Below are 17,330 nucleotides of genomic sequence, written 5' to 3' on the forward strand. Positions count from 1 at the left end.
CCCGCCGGCTCGCTGCGCGCCCCCCCCGCCGAGGCGCACCCTGCGCAGCCCGGCCGGCTTCGGGCTCTGGCGGCCGCCTCTGCCCTCTCCGCACCGCGGGCCAGCGGCGGGACCGGGCTGCGGCGGGTGGGGACCGACAGCCCCGGGGCATCGCGGCTTCGCCCCTGCTTCCGCCGGCGGCGCGGGGCAGCGTGAGGGACCCCTCGGCCCCCGCCCTCGCCCGCCGCTGCCCGCTCCGCCCAGAAAGCGCGGCGGCCCCTCCCCGCCCCGTTACCTGCCACCCGCCCGCAGCGCTCCGCGCCGCCGCGCCGTGCCCGCCCCCCTGCGCCATTGGTCCCGCCGCCCCGGCCCGGCTCGGCCTGGCCCGGCCCCGCCCCGCCTCGCCTCGCCCCGCCCGCCGGCGCTGCCCGCCGGCACCGGCCCGGGGAGAGCGGCCGCCGCGAGGCTGCGCGCTGCGGGCGGCGGGGCATGCGAGCGGCGCCGCTTGGAGCCCCCGGCCATGGCTGACAAAGTTTCGGCGGCCCCGGAGCGGCCGCGGGGTGCCGGCCACGTCGGCTTGTCTTGCTCCGGCTCCTCCTCCGGCTCGGAAACTCTCTCCGAGGAAGGGGAGCCCGGAGGCGGCGGGGTGGCGGCGGCCCCCGGCGGGGCGGCGGCGAGGCGGCTGCGGGCGAGCCCCGGCGGGCGGGCGGAGGACGGCGCCTCGCTGGACGAGCGGGATGAGGAGGTGCGTGGGGCCGGCGTGGCGGCGCACGCTGTCTCCCGCCCGCGGCGGCGAGCGGCTCCGTGCTCACCTGGGTACCGCCCCGTCGCGTCACCCCTCCGCTAAACCGCTGGCGTCGTTGCTTCTGCGCCCGCGGCTCTTTCCCTTTCTGGCTGCCCGTGTTGAGGGTTGGGAGGTTTTGTGTGGAGCGGGTATGGTTTTTTTGTTTTAAATAATGTTTTTTCTAGTGCGTCACCTTTGGGTAGCGTTGCTGTAAAGCAAACTCTTCAGTGTCAGATGGAAGGGATGGGCAAGCCCGTAAACTACAGTAATCCTCTTGGGAGAGTTAATGACAGGCAGTGGATTATGGAGGAGCTCTGTGGCTGATAGATCCGTAGCGTGATACGCGGATACGCGTGTTGTTCCCTCCCTTCTTGATCTAGCTGCAATACCTTCTAACGGCACTTAAACCAGCCCCCCCACTGTTACAGTAGAGTGACTCTTTTGTATCTGAAACTGACTCACCCCCGGCCCCTCGTTGCGTTGCACGGTTTGCAGCCCTTTCAGGTATTTCTTGATGTGACCCCCAAACCAAGCGTGTTTTTTTGTCTGATGTGACCCCCAAACCAAGCGTGTTTTTTTGTCTGTCTGCTGCTTTACTTTGCCTGCTCTGCACATAATCACTTGTGCGCCGTAGTGGAGTAGGCTGACTTGTCTTTTGTTGTGATCAACTTTTAAATTTGCTCTTAGGTGCTGTTTCTTTATTCTGTGCCTTTACGCAGCTGGATGTGTAAGGGCTTTTTTGGGAAACCCTGACATTTTTAAAGGAGTATCTGCAAAGCACTGGCTGAAGTTATTTCCAACTAGTTAAGTTGTGGTTGTAGGGAATGTTTCCCTGCACAGTAATGGCTGTTTATATAGCTCCTGGTTTCCTCTGCATTCCCTGATGCCTTCTCTGTTGAACTGATAAAACTGTAGGACAGCATGGTGAACTGGGTCTAAGCGTACCTTTGTCTGTCCCCTCCTTTTCTTTAAATACTCAAACTTAGACCAGATTCCTAGTCTGTTTCAACTGCATGAGCCCACAAAGGGTGGAATGTATTTATGGTGAAGTGCATTTATGATTGTAGTAGAACAAATGTAGTTATATCCACACAGTAATTTTTGTTAAGAGATGTAAACTTGATTTATTCGCTGAAATGAACTGAGTAGCAGCTCTGTAGCTGCTGTTAGCGTGGTGCTCACTGGTAGGTAATTAATATATCCTGCTTCTTGGCAGGTCTTGTGGGTTGGGGGCTGTGCTTACCACAGCCGTGTGGTGTCTTGTTGGCTTGGTGCTCAGTTGGAAAGTTTGCAGAATACTCTGTAGAAATATACAAAAGCTGTCTGTTCAGTTAACTGGTCTGCCAGTGGCTGTGAGTTCAGCTAACTTCTGGTGAAGGCTGGTTATTTCTGTGTGTGCTTTGGAAAGGAATTAACAGGCATATTTTGAGTTAACAGTGTAGGAAAGGTAAGCCCAAAAGAAGGCAGCGTTGCATTAGCTGGAATTTTTGAATTCTACATGGGCAATCTGATAACTCACCTGCAGTGAGTAATGCTAGAAGATAGCAGCATAAACTCATTTTAGTGTAGTGGGAAAGATTGCTTAGAATATGTAGCTTTCTCCCTTCCCCTTTATTCCCCTGTGCTAGATTCCTCTATTATCTGAAACCTTTTTTTTTTTTTTTTTTTTTTTGTCTGTGTTTTTTGTGCTTTGATTTTGCCCATCTTTCCATTGTGGTGTAGTCAGTGCTTGCAGCTGAATTCCTACCTACCTGCAGAGCTGCCTGACAAATCCACCTGTATCTTGTGCAATGATACTGCGATGCATTAAAGTGTGGAAATAAATGCATGCATGTTAATTTAAAATTGAGGAAGCATCTATGTTACTGGCATGCTGAAACCTTTAAGGGTAGTGGAAAAAGGCAAGACTAAGGTCCATGATGAACGTACAGATGATTTCAGGCTTTATGTGCTGCCTGCCTAAAGCGTAACATTGAGAGAAGTGCTTGAAGATACGATTTTCACATTGACATCCTGTCTTAATTACTGTCAAATAATGAAAATTATCTTCTCTGCAATGTTCTGTTTCTGAGTTCTTTTGGTTTTGTGGATCCCCAGTGTGTTATCCTGATCTTCCAGGTTTTATTTCTCCTTTTGCCCTGTCCTTGTTCCTGTTGCCAACATAGCAGAATTGAATCTGTTGTCACAGCTGTTCAGCATCCTTTAGACAGCAGTGAAACAGATTGTCCTGATACCTGTCTTGCTGATACTTAAGCTGTCAGTAAATTCTTCAAAGCCATGACTCAATATTTTCAAACTAAGTCTATGAGTGGGTAATTAGAAAACAGGCATATTTTCCCATATGTGTTTTTACTTCGTGTGGTATTCCAGTAGAACCGTTCATTCTCCTGTGACACTGTATATTAACTACTTGACAACTCTGATCTTGTCTCCTCTTAGACTTCTTCTTTAGACTAAACAACTCCAGTGGCTTTAATCTTTCTTTATAGAATGTGTTTCCAGACATCTGACCTTTCTCATTGCTGTCTTGTGGACTCTTTCCAGCTGGTCACATCTGTCTTGAAGCATGACATCAAAACCCAGAATGCCATACTCAGATTTAGACCTTGCCAGAGCTGACTAGAACAGAAAGATTACTTCAGAGGTGTCTGAAGCAGTGTTACTGTTTGCATGCCCAGACTCCTCATTCGCACTTTGAGGTCCATTAGGAGTTTTGTCTCTTGAAAAACTAGTCAACTTTTCTATTTTACCAAAAAGAATGGTTTGTCTCCCCAGCTCAGTGGAGGAAACTTAATGCTGTCACTTAGAGTAGGGCTGCTTCTTTTCTGTCCAGAAATGAAATAGTAGAAATGAAAACTTGGTAACTTGTCTTGTGAGTATCAAATCTGAAAAAGTTAATTCATAAAGATGAACGGGGACAGGAGAGGTGGGAAGAGAAAGTACATCACTCCTTTGGGTTTTTTTGTCCTGTTATTATTACTTCAGCCAACTAAGGTGTTCCATAAACACCTTAAAAAAATTACAAAATAAGCAAAGAAAATCAGTCTCTCATTTCATGTAATCAAGAACAAAGGATAGTTTACAAGATTATTGCCATCAGTTACTAAAGAGTTTATTAAATATGGCTTTACTTTCATGTGGGAAGTGCTTTACTTCTGGAACATCCCTGCATTGTAGTGCTGTGGATAGCAAACACCTGAAACTCAAATGAATTCAAGCAGATTATTTGCCTGTGCTCTTGTGAGGCAAGCGGCTAACTGCTGACAGAAGCATGGTGAAGGGCACTCAAGGCAAAGACTACACAGAGGATGGCTCACCACTTCCTAACACAGCATGGTGGCTTAGTTTTCTTAAGGATTATTCTGCATTCTCTTGAGAACTCTTTGTTGGAAACAGCGTCTTCCAGACTGTGAAATCAAGGAGTCAAGAAAACGGCATGTTTTCTGTTGTAATTTGGCTGCCTCCACAGTATGTGGGTAGTCAATACCAGACTGGGATGATGAAGAAAGGGACAAATGAAAAGAAAAAAACCCAGGATTTTCCCATTTTCCTTTCTGTTGCATTTCTATCTTCTCTACAATAGTCTTCCTTTTGGCAGAAAAAGTGAGTGTGAATAGGAAACATGTTTTATGAGGTTTATTGAGGCAAATGATGCCAAATGTCATTGGCTGTGTTACTTTCTCTTATTCAAAATGTTTTACAGTCTTTCAGTCAGGCATAGGATATGCTTTTATTTTTTTTTTTGATGGTGCCTTATAAATCTTAATCAGTGTTTTACAGGCCAAAAGAGAGCTTGCTTGAGTTAATTTTGTTTCTTTTAAAAAGAGGATGAAGGCAAGTTATGGATTCCTTGCCTACATCAGTAGTCTCGAGGATTTTGAGATTACACTAAATTGTGTGTCTTGGAGTTGTCTGTCTCTGTCAGCTGACCTACTGAAAGAGCTTATCTTTCTGGAAACCTTGTCACCTTAACTGCAAATATGCAGTGCTTACTAGAGTGGAGTGGCAACCCAGGGAGGATGAGTAGTCTTTCAGACAGAATACTGCTTTGTTATATAGCACAGCTGTCTTGGTCTGAAATGGATCCAAAAGCTTCTGAAACTGCCATTGTCTTCTGAATTGCCGTAGTGGGTCCTCTTCATTATTTTACATACTTTGAAAAAAACAAACCCGCGCTCAAACAAAAGCACTCACAAAAAAAAAAAAAAGGAGGGGGAGATACGGTATTTTGTTCTGAAATTTCAGTTCTTGCTCTGCAAATGAAATGTTTGGCACTGGAGTGGCTATCAGAGTTGATAAGAGTTGATCCTGTGTTGGAAAGATGATGAGCAACATGAAAAGACAGATTTTCTCATGAAGAATGTCCATTGACCTTTGAAGTTGATTATTCTACATTCTGCATTCTCCTATTCTAGTTGATGCGTGTCATTTATTAAAAAAATCACTGCACAGAGTAAGAAGTACAAAAGCTTTTTCTGTTGATGCTAACTCTTTGCCTGAATCTGCCTTCTTGCTGCTTATGTGGTAATCTGTTGTGGCTTCAGGAGGACTGTATGCTGAGAATTAATTACTGGGAAGCCAAGTTTCTGTCATGAAACCACTCATAGCATGGTAAAGGCGGTGGTAAAGAATGTATTGCTCTAAAAGCTGCTCTTTCACACAGTTGTCCTTATGTGTGTCCACTAGACAGCTACAGTACCCTCCAGCATTACAGACTGTCTGCCAGATCTTCCACCCCAGCAAAACTTTAGTGCGGCTGGGGGGAAGAGTAGAAATAAAAGTACTTTGGGATAAAGTAAGGAAAGAGTGTGTCAAAGCAATGGCACCATTTACATTCATATGTGATGGAGATGGTGGTAGTTCTGTCAAAATGTCACTATGACCTAACTAGCAGTAATGTTCTTGCTACATTTCTCTTTCCCCTCCTGCTTGTCCTGTGAAGTACCAACCATGGGACATCCTTAGACCATGTGGGAGATACAATAGATTTTTCTTTTCATTGTTTCAAACTTTCTTGTCTCTGACAGGGATGGATCGTTTCCTGTTGTAGCACTCCCCAATGTTACAGATGCCTGAAGATGAAGTGCCTGATTGCTATAGTGTGATGCTTAGATCATACTAAGGAATAGTAGTGCAGTCATAAGATGTGTACTTGTTGTGGTTTAACCCCGGCTAGCAGCCAAGCGCCACGAAGCCAGTTACTCGCTCCCCCTCACTCAGAGGGATGGAGAAGAAAATCAGAAAAGGAATGTAAAAGTTAAGGGTTGAGATAAGAACAATTTAATAATTTAAAAAGAATAAAGAGGTAAGAACAACAATAATAACAATAATAATAATAGCAAAAGTGGGAAGGTGGGAAAAAAGGGTAAAGCAAAAGCCACGCACGCAAGTAGAGCAAAGCCAGGGATCCATTCACCACTCCCCACGGGCAGGCAGGGGTTCGGCCATCCCCAGGGAAGCCGGGCTCTGACACTCTTAACGGTTACTCGGGAAGACAAACACCATAATGCCAAATGTCCCCCCCGCCTTCTTCTTCCCCCAGTTTATATACTCAGCATGATGTCATATGGTATGGAATGTCCCTTTGGCTAGCTTGGGTCACCTGTCCTGGCTGTGTCCCCTCCCAATATCCCGTCCCCCTCCAGCCCTCTGGCCGGCAGGGCCCAGGGAACTTGAAAAGTCCTTGACTTGGTATAACCATCACTCAGCAACAACTGAAACCATCAGTGTGCCATCAACGTTGTTCTTACATCAGAGCCAAAACACAGCGCTGCACCAGCTACTAAGAAGAAAATTACCCTATCCCAGCTGAAACTGGGACAACTTCTTAGGGTTAAAATGATTGCAGTGGGACGAAATAAACACTCATCCTGGCTGGAGCAGCCACAAAACTGTTCTTTGGTCATGTGAGTCAGAGAAACAGCATTGCTGCTTTTTTTGCTAATGTTGTGATAATTTACCTGTGAAGGTAAATGCTTTACACTTTAAGTGTATAGGGCTGTCTCAACAATCATGTAAAACACTTTAATTTGTTTTTAGTATGAAAAAAATGTACGTTTGTCCTTTACTTTAAACTTTCTGTGTGCAGGATAGGCCTTTGCATGCTGATACACACCCTGATCTCAGAAACACCCTGGGATAAGGAGTCACACATGGTTGAGGGCTTTATCTAATACAGCTGCCTGCTGTTGCCTGAGCTTTTAGATTATCCTTTCAATAGTAAAGTTTGCAGGTCTCCAGAGCTTCTTTTCAAGAATTCGGTGGATATAAACCAAGCCTGTAACTAGAGCATGTCCCTTCTCCATTCAAGTAAGTGAGAGCTGAAGAAGTAGATTCATGGAGTTGTGTGTCTGTTGTCATGTACCAGCACTATTTAACTACTTAAAATCCTCCTGGAAGGAGGTGGTTGAGGAATCTGATAATTACAGTCTCTGACTTAAAGAGAAATACCAGTTGTTTTAATAGTCTGATAAGTGAAAGTGGAAAGGATAAGTAACATTTTTAGCTTTTTTGTTTTGTTTCAGTGGGTGTCTTTTTCATTTTTTATACAGTACCAAGCACAGGGGCATTCTAGCTTATGTTGGGAGCTTTTCAGTGTTGTGGTATCGCAAGCAGTACTGTGCATGGTATTGCTAAGCCCCTTTAAAAACAATGATGTGGACTTCAAATACTCTGCAGTTCAGCTCCCCCAGATTTTTATGATTTGTTGCTTCAGCGTTTAGATTTTTGGATTTTTCAGCTCTTCTTTTGCAGCGGTGGAGTTTAAAATTGCTTTTTAAATAAGATTTTAGTAGTTGATGGTATTGTGTTTTAAGATGAGAGACTTGCGCTTAAAATCATGAAGTGCTCGTTCTTTGTGCAGTGATAGAGGGAAAGGAAAAAAGATGCAGGTACTTGAGGACAAGGTAGCTGAAAAGGTGAAAAACTTGAGGGCATGGTGGCAAACAAACTCTACTCTGAAATCAACTCAGGAACCTGCCTTAGCTTTTGGTTTACCTAGCCAAGTAAAGTTTTAGTTATCCTTTCCCTAGTTGAAAAGGATGCTCTCATCAAACGTACCAGCTGAAGGACTATACTGCTGCAGCCAGGGAGCATTGGGATGAATACCTTGCCCTCCTGTACAAATGCAACTAAGCTGACAAATTTCTGTGGTTCAGAGGTGAGTTACAAATCTGTCAAGGGTTAAAGCTCAAGTGTTCTGCTGTATAAATAGCTTGGTAGCCCTTTGCCCTGGTTTAACCCCAGCCACTAAGTGCCACTAAGCTGCTTGATTGCTTCCCCCTTACCCAGACAGATAGGGAGGAGAATTGGAAAGGAATGTAAAACTGGAGGGCTGAGAAAAGAACAATTTAATAATTGAAATAAAATAAAACAAAACAAAAATACCCCAATAAAAGTTATAGTGAAAAGGAGAGAGAAGGGAAGAGGAATGATGCCCAAAGGGAAGGGAGAAAACAGGTGATGCACAGTACAGCAGCTCATCACCGATGCCCAGCCAGTCCCTGAGCAATGATCCGCCTGCCCGGCCCAACCCCCCCACAGGTTATACACCGAGCATGGCGCTCCATGGTATGTATGGGATACCAGGTCAGCTGTCCTGGCTGTGTTCCCTCCCAGTGTCTTGTGCCACTCCAGCCTTCTCGCTGGCAAAGCCTGAGAAACCAAGTACTCCTTGACTTAGTACAAACATTACCCAACAATGACTAAAAACATCAGTGGGTTACCAACACTGTTCTCACACCAAATCCAAAACACAGTGCTGCACCAACTGCTAGGAAGAAAAATAACTCTATCCCAGCTGAAACCACGACAACATATATTTGCATGCTTCTTCAACACCACAGAAACAATCTATTAAAACTACACCAAGCATTTCTTACCATCAAATATAAGGCCCATGTGCAACATATTTAATCATTAATTCTAACACTATAATAGCTAACAAATCATTAAGGGTTCATATGCAATGCAGAGAGAAACAGGGTAACAGATTTACATTAATCAGCAAGAAGGGGAGTTCACTTGTGTGGCTGCACCACTAGAATTATCAATGTTTTATTAACTGAAAAAGATTATGTGTTAAAGTGGTCATGACATTTCTGATGTCCCATGTTGCTGCAGAGAGACCAGCAAAGCATGAACTTTAACTTGTCAGATCAAGAGAAACCAATTTTCAAGTGTTGCAGTTCAAAATTTGCACGCCTTAAAAATATAATTTAAATACTTGCTGTTAACATGAGCTCTCAGACCTCCTGCCTTTGTTCATATAGCATAATCCACCATGCAGGCAATCCAGTTAACGTCCATTAGTTGCCTGCAAGGTTATGCCACATATACTGTAGACTGGACCAGACCACTTTTCAGAGCCCAAAACCTACTCAAAAATACTCATCACCTTTTCCAAGCAACTTAACATCAAGTGAAGTATCTAGCAACCTTTTCATCAAGTTTTAACCTTATAGCAATATAATGCATAAAGCATAACATCGCAAGGGAGAAAAAAGCCAAAAAATGCTGACTTTCTTGCATTTGCAGAAACTCAGGGTTTAAACAGGTAATTAAAGGTGCAAGACTGAAGTCTTGCTGATGCCTGCTCTTCGGGCTTTAAAAGAAGAATATTTTAATACTGTCACCGCTATGTTTGAGAAGCCTGCCACTAGCAGCATACCTCAAAATGCTTCAGAACTATTTACTTCAAAAAAAAGTGCACAGAGCTGTATCTTCCCCCTCCTGCCAGCGACTTAATGATCAAACAAATTCCTCGTAGGCAGATACAATATGACAACAAGTACAATGGCTTAGAATACTTAATAGCAATCTAATGTAGTGTATCATCAAAACAGACACAGAAAACTAAGAATAGCAAGTCATATGAATTTCTATGGCATTCCAATTAAGTTAAACAAATGAATTTTTTTGCTAACATTTGTCTATAAAAATCCAGATGATCAGATTCTAACCATGCTTTCTTGACCCTCCTCTCCCCCTATATAACAGGAAAGTAATTACGGCTTTGAAACCTTGGCAGCATAAATTGCTTCATAGGGCTACATGGGACTGAGTCTTCAGTAACCGCATCTATGCTGTCTACAGTCTTCCAGTTTAAAGACCTTACAGCATTTAAAAACCTGTTTCTCCTTCACTGAACCAATACTGAACCTAATGCCTTTACTTAACATAATCTGTCTGTACCTGATCTAAAGCATGCAGTCAAGATGCCCCCATGCAGACTTGAAATCCCTGTATCTCAACTTAGATGTTACCAAGTCTGAATGAAATTTCTTATCGTGGCACCTCTAATCAGCTAGAAGAAGCCTGAAAGGTGAACAGAAACCTATGCCTGTACCTGTAGCAGGCTGTGATGAACAACATCAGTAGGAGGCTGCATGTATGTGTTTTCCGCCTTCGTCTGGAAAGCCATCCTGGAAATCACTGGGAAGCAGGCTGGGGTTCCTGCAAGTTTATCACACACCTCTCGAACACACACATGCAGGGAAACTGAATATCCAGTAGAGACTTTTATCACCTCTAAGGCTATAATTACTGGTCACAGCCTGGACGTGCTGGGCCATCAGCGTTACTGTTGGGGGTACGCTAATGACATGCTGTCCTTAGTTCAACTTCCTCTATACAGGAAAGGCTCCACTACAGTGGTTCTGTCTACCAGGATACACACTACAAGATCTTAAAATGAGAGTGGGATGTTATGCAGAGATCAGTCATGTTTCCAAGCTCCAGGATTTTCACATATGTTCATGAGCCCTCCAAAACCTAATTTCTAAGCAGCATTCCCAACAGGTTTGTTGTAAAGACAGGAGAGTCAAGAAATTACTTTTTATTTCACTTTTTTGAATCTAGTTACCCTGTCCACCCTGGAAATGCAGTACCTTCTTCAGTTTTCTTGTCAATCAGTACTTCACCAAGGGGTAGACAATCTGAACCACAACATCTCAGAAAGTGGCCTGATTATTGGGACAAATCCACAATGCTGTGATTTGGCTCAGTTCTCTCTTAGCTAATGATAGGGTAGGAACCTGTTCCAAGGCTTTTTCACTTCAAATATTCTTTTGTTTTAAGAATTCTTGTCTGTGGTAAGGCAGGAGACAACCTTGCACGTTTCACCAGCAGCATTAGAGTTTTATTCCAGGAATCACTGTTCTATTATCCAGCCACACATATGAACACATATGAATCTGTTCCATCTGCTTAGGTGCATCACTAAGTGCTTTATGAGAAGAGGTTAGCACTAGGTGTAGAACAGATGGCAGCAGTTTGTACAAATAGCAGTTTGGCCCCACTGTGATGTATGCACACTTACCATTTGTTAGTTGAACAGCAGTGTTGAAATATGCCTTCACACATGACCATACACTGTCCTTCAGCGTAGAATATAAGGAGACAGGTACCACCATCCTAAACCTCAGGTGACATACATACTGGGCAAGTCTAAATCTGAGGATACTAAATAAAGACAACTAAAAAAGAAAACAACTAATGCATTTGGGCAGGCAGAGAACAGACATACAAGGAAGAAAAGCAAAAGCTTGAAGTCAGTCAGTGGGCATCAATATACTTTCTCAAATGGTGAGACTAAGTTTGCAAGGTAATCAAGCTGAGAACTCAGAAATTTTGTAAGCTGTCGGGTTGTTTGTTTGTTTGTTTTTTCAACAGGTTGGTTTTTTGCAATGCAAAAAAGTAGTTCCTGGAAAAATCTTCAGTCCAGCTGTTGGCTTGACAGATGCCCAATGTCTCAAATAACAAAACTGTCTCTCAAGCTAGAAACAGCTTGAACAGATGAAATTGTGCAAATTACTTTCCCTTTCCTGTGATAGTCTTGAGGCCGTTGTACAGATGCAAGGATTGTTGTCTGGACAGGAAAGTTCTGGAAGTTCCTGCAGGTTAGGTCACATAAAATGGGACAGATTTTTTCCTCTTCCCTTTTTCACTTTCACAGTCAAAAACCAGTGACAATAGTAAATAATCCTCAAGTAACTGAAATACAGAATAGCAGCAGTACCAGAGTACTGGTACTCAGCAGTAGCAAAGGTTGCTTCAGCAGGTTCTTGCAGGAGCCGCCCACCAATGTAATTTTTTGGGGTGGGCACAGTGGGCATAATACCATTCATGCAGTGGACTTTTAGTGCACACACCTCTTCACCATATGCCATTCTTACTCTCAAGAACACTGTGTCCTTACAGCAACAAGATGGTTACGCTATCTGGAACACTAAAAATTTTGGATGTCGCATTTAGACATCAACTGACTCTTCCTCAGGAGTCATCCTCAACTGCATTAATTTAAGAAAAGTAGTTATCAGCTGTCAGCTAATTTTTATTAATAGTTTCCTATGCTCTATTTTCAATGAAAGCATAACTTGTCAGAGGAAAAAATAGCAGCATAGATTTCAGTATCTGTATTGTTACCAAGTACTAAAACTTGACTGACTTGCACTCAAAATATGTCATCCTCTTGTAGCACTGTTAATACTGATAATTCATGCATTCCTCCATGGTCTACACACCACAAACCCATGGCTAGACAGAAAGCAGAAAGTGTTTTAACCCAGATCATGAGACTAGAGGAGAATGAACAAGGTTTCCCTAGAAGTGGAACGCCACTATGAGAAGGCTTGTATACATGGCAGCATTTTAGCAAATGAAATGACTAATACAGAACTGTTACACTAATTCACATCTTAGAAAGTAATTGCACAGTGATAGGATAGGTCCAAAAATTAACACAAAAAACCCAAACCCAAAACCACAAGCAAAACACACATCTCTTTTCAGATTCCCACGCTTTGTTTTTTTCAGGTTGCTAGTACACAGGCATACAGCTTTAAACAGTTTGAAAGCAAAACATCTTCTAGCTCCAGCATTTCTTCTGCTCAAAGATAACTTTATGGGTATGTAAGAACACACTACTGACATTGTAGGCAAAGTAGCAGTGTTCCGTGGAAATCATTAAGTTAGGCCGGCATAAATAAGCCAACTGAATTTTTTTCCTTCTGTTTTTAAGTAGTCAGGCTACCTCTTTACTTGCAAAACCTCTTCACCTATACAATATCTCTTAAACAAAGACTTCTCACTTTAGCATCCAACTGAACACACATCTCTGCAACAGAAGCCTTGTTAAAACAATTTTATTGCTTAGAAAAGATCTGACATGATTCTTCTAAAGCAACATGCATTGGTGGCTGAACTAAGGCAAAACCCACCACATAGAAAAGTAGGAACAACTAGTTTGGGGAAAATAAACTAAAAATACAGGGGAGAAAAAAGTCACCTGTACAAACCAATTCTGTACAGTCTTAAACCTATACTAGGGCCATAACACAGCTGATAAATCAGCAATGCTAGTAAGCACCTGAGGCCAAAGCCAGGCACACACTAACAAAATTAAGGCAGCAAATCACAACTCCAGATTTTACAGCTGTATATATTCCATCATGCCACACAAACGTGGAATCAAGCCAACCTGGACAACCTCAGGACAGCATGCTGCACACCGCCACTGATAAACTCAACACTGGTCCTGCACTACAGGTCCCTTAGCTTACCAGAGTAATATTCTTTCAAACCTGCCCCTGCCCTTGTGCAGACAGCCCATTTTATAATGACAGAACACTGGAAAAACAGATGCGTTTCTTGTGCCTCTATTAGAGTGCATCTATCAGAAGAAAAAAAAAAAATCTTACCCCAGTTAGCTCTGGAACTTTCAGTCTTTCATATAAAAATAACGGCATCATTCCAGCCTCCATGCAACTCAAATCCTAAACTCACACATAATTATCCATTAAAGAGACTGATTGATTGAAGATGACCAAAAGGTTTTAAAACCTTGGCAATTAGAAGACCTGTGAAACCAGCCTCAAAATGGCCAGACCCTCAACTTTTACCTTATTAAAGGCTGCTTCTTTGCAATCTTACTTCATAAAGCTAAAAATACTGTAAAAAGAAGTTTTAATTGATGCTATGTTCCTCTGCCACATACTCCAACTCTTAAGACACTTGCCCACCTTTGACAAATTCCACGTTATTTTTACAAAAATATTTGTTGAAATAAAAGGGTACACTATAAATACTGATTTTTAAAGACTTCTCTAACTGACTCCATTTTACTAACCTTACCTTGTTCCCTCATAGTAGAAAAAGAAGGTACAACTCTGCCTAGATGAACAACAGTGAGGCTGCAGCTGCAGCAGTAACTGGGAGAATAGATTATGCCACAATCCAGTTTTTTCAAGCTCTCTTTAAGTATTCCATCTTATCCATAGGCTTACTTTATCTTCTTCCTAAACAAAACTCAACAGCCTTACCTCTCCACATGGTAAACCACTTTAGGTTCATTTGGCACACAGTTCAAATGTAAGTCTCTCTGTTATAAAATTAGTATCAATGTTACTGTTTACACTTAACCAGTTTTCAAATGACAGATTTTTCTTCTTCTGAGATGACCACTAACAGATACGCATACCTTGTAGCACTACAGGTATAGCTGTTAAAACTCCATACCTGAACTCACTTATATTCAGCTCTACAGTCCTCAGCGGCAGCAGTACCCACTTCCCTATATACATTCAGGAACTTCAAAGGGGGGCAAAAAACTAGAAAAACATTTTACATGTTAACTTAAGTGACCTTCTACAAATACTGTTCCTTAAAGAAATGATGCACAGCTCTTCCCAAAAGGGCAGCAATGTGATTGCATACCTACTGCAAATAACAGAACACTTACGGACCCACTCCATATTCTGACAGAAAAGCTAGGTTTATTTGGTAACCAACACCAACAGCCACTTCCAACATCTCTGCAGACAAGACTGCCTCATTTCAACTTTACTGTTTGTCCTGGTTTCAGCAGGGGCAGAGTTAATTTTCTTCTTAGTAGTTAGTACAGCGCTGTGTTTTGGCTCTGATGTAAGAACAACGTTGATGGCACACTGATGGTTTCAGTTGTTGCTGAGTGATGGTTATACCAAGTCAAGGACTTTTCAAGTTCCCTGGGCCCTGCCGGCCAGAGGGCTGGAGGGGGACGGGATATTGGGAGGGGACACAGCCAGGACAGGTGACCCAAGCTAGCCAAAGGGACATTCCATACCATATGACATCATGCTGAGTATATAAACTGGGGGAAGAAGAAGGCAGGGGGGGACATTTGGCATTATGGTGTTTGTCTTCCCGAGTAACCGTTAAGAGTGTCAGAGCCCGGCTTCCCTGGGGATGGCCGAACCCCTGCCTGCCCGTGGGGAGTGGTGAATGGATCCCTGGCTTTGCTCTACTTGCGTGCGTGGCTTTTGCTTTACCCTTTTTTCCCACCTTCCCACTTTTGCTATTATTATTATTGTTATTATTGTTGTTCTTACCTCTTTATTCTTTTTAAATTATTAAACTGTTCTTATCTCAACCCTTAACTTTTACATTCCTTTTCTGATTTTCTTCTCCATCCCTCTGAGTGAGGGGGAGTGAGCAATTGGCTGCGTGGTGCTTGGCTGCCAGCTGGGGTTAAACCACGACACCCAGTAAAACCCAAGTATCTCCTACATGCATGCACTAAAACTGTGTGGTTTCAGTGGAGTCCTTAAACCTTCGGACCTAGTTTTGTACTTAGAGTAAATAACTATCTGTTGTTATGGGAATGTCTTCTGCCTGCAGGTTTATTTAAGCAGCTTAACTGGCTTTATTTGGATACTATCTGAACAAGCACAGACATTGCACAGTTACCAATACCAAACTGCAGGAGGCATCTGTTAGCAGTACCAGAGCTGGAAACAGGCCAAGCCATTCTACTTGTCCACACCTCCTAAAGTATAGGGAAAACTGTATTTTTTCCATGTTTGTTTATGTACATGTAACATCCTTAAGGATTGAAATCATGCACAATAATATTGCTTTGTCTCCTAGGAGACATATCTATTTAGAAGTGACTACCTAAACACAGGGGGAAAGCTGCCAAGGAGTAACTGCATGTGGGAGAAAAGTTCCTATTCAAAATATGAAGGCAAACAGAAAATACAGCCTTAGACAGGCAAGACATCTAGAAGGTGGATTACGAAACTCAAATCTAAACAGAAAGGATTAACACACCAGCCACCCATTAATTCTCTCATGAAAGCACATCACCTCAGCAATAATCAATGAGGACAGAGAGATTAGTGACTAATGAAAAACACCACACCCAGCCAGAAACTTCAACTGAAATGATTTCATGTTTACAGTATAACCAAAGCTGCAACTGCAGCTCTTGCAGACACACTCAAGCTTATCCAGAAAAAAACAGTTCACAAATCAACAGCTGCATGAAGCTCAACACATAGAAATCCCTGGCCAGGCACCAACCAAGAGCTTCAGGTAGCTAAACTGGGCTGATCGGAGGGCAACACCATCAGTGCCTAAACCAGCAAGGCTCCTATCGCCCTTCTGACAAGCCCTGAAGCATACCCAGCTCCCCTACAACTGGCCGTGTACCACATCATCGCCCCTTGGGACCAGACCAGAGCTGGTATGAGTCAGCCCACCTGAACAATGTGAACACTGTCCTCAACACCATTTCACCCTGCAAATCCGTTCCCCTTGCAGAGTGCTACCTGCTTATGTAGACAAGTCTCTTTCTGATGCCTTGTTCATTTTGTAGGAATGAGATTTCTGTGAAAAGTCTTGTTTCTTATCAGGCTCATCAGAGAACTGTAGGATCCTTTTATCAGAAGCTGCATACAGGAAGTTTAGTGTCAAAATAACTTTTCTACAACACCATCTATTAAAGCTCCGAAATGGAAAGAATTAAAGGAAAGGCTTTAAATGCAATTATGGGTAGATCATTAGCATTAGTTAGTTTATAACAATAGCAGGGGTTTTTATTTGTTTTAAAGAAATTCAGAAGCATGCAAGATTTCAGTAATTGCAGCTAGTTATAGGCAAGACACTAGCACACACTTGCTTTGAAAAAACATTCCCAGCTTGTCCTGGACTAGAGCCCAGGTCCTCAGAGATGTTTAGTCTGCTAATTCCAGTTCTGTCTTTGTTTTCCCATGACAGATCTATGATTTGATATATCTACATTTGTCATCTCCAGTTTCTGCATTTTAGTTTTTTCTTAATTTAATTACCATGCCAAAACCCACTACTTAGGAGCATCATACTGAGAAAGCAGGCTATAAAACTAGTCTCTACCTGCTTGCAAGTCACCAGGGCGCACATAGCTGTGAGGCTACTCCTCTGTTGTGCACAAGGGACAATGCCACAGTTCTTGGCAGAGCTGCTTTCTCAGGTAGCATGCAGGTGAGGTAATGCAGGTCTGTAACAGCAGGTCTTACACCTCCCAGCTGTTCAAGTGGTTACTGACTTACCAAAGTTCAGACATACTTTTCTTCACCCTCAAACAAGCTTCCACATACAGTGCCTGATGGTGGGACTAGGTTTTTACATACTTTTAACATACTACTTCCTTCATTTTGAGCCTAATGGCCCTGTTAACACAATGCTAATAGTAACATACTTAGAAGTATAAAGGTTATTGAACACTATAGAGGTTTTCCCCTAGTGCATATCATTATACCTTAATTGAACC

At 43.0% G+C, this 17,330-nt stretch overlaps 1 protein-coding gene across 3 annotated transcripts in view; it reads left to right on the plus strand.

Annotated features, from left to right (window-relative positions):
* The first annotated feature begins 439 nt into the window (after positions 1–439).
* Positions 440–17,330, plus strand: part of MAST4 (microtubule associated serine/threonine kinase family member 4) — a 274,356-nt gene continuing 257,465 nt past the window's right edge. For all 3 annotated transcript variants that reach the window (XM_055699400.1, XM_055699403.1, XM_055699402.1), the window contains exon 1: positions 440–724. In XM_055699400.1, coding sequence (XP_055555375.1) covers positions 500–724 — 225 coding nt within the window. In that variant the 5' untranslated portion in view covers positions 440–499. The remainder of the gene's footprint in view (positions 725–17,330) is intronic.

This window comes from Falco cherrug, chromosome Z, assembly GCF_023634085.1.
Source record: "Falco cherrug isolate bFalChe1 chromosome Z, bFalChe1.pri, whole genome shotgun sequence".
NCBI classification, from domain to species: Eukaryota; Metazoa; Chordata; class Aves; order Falconiformes; family Falconidae; genus Falco; species Falco cherrug.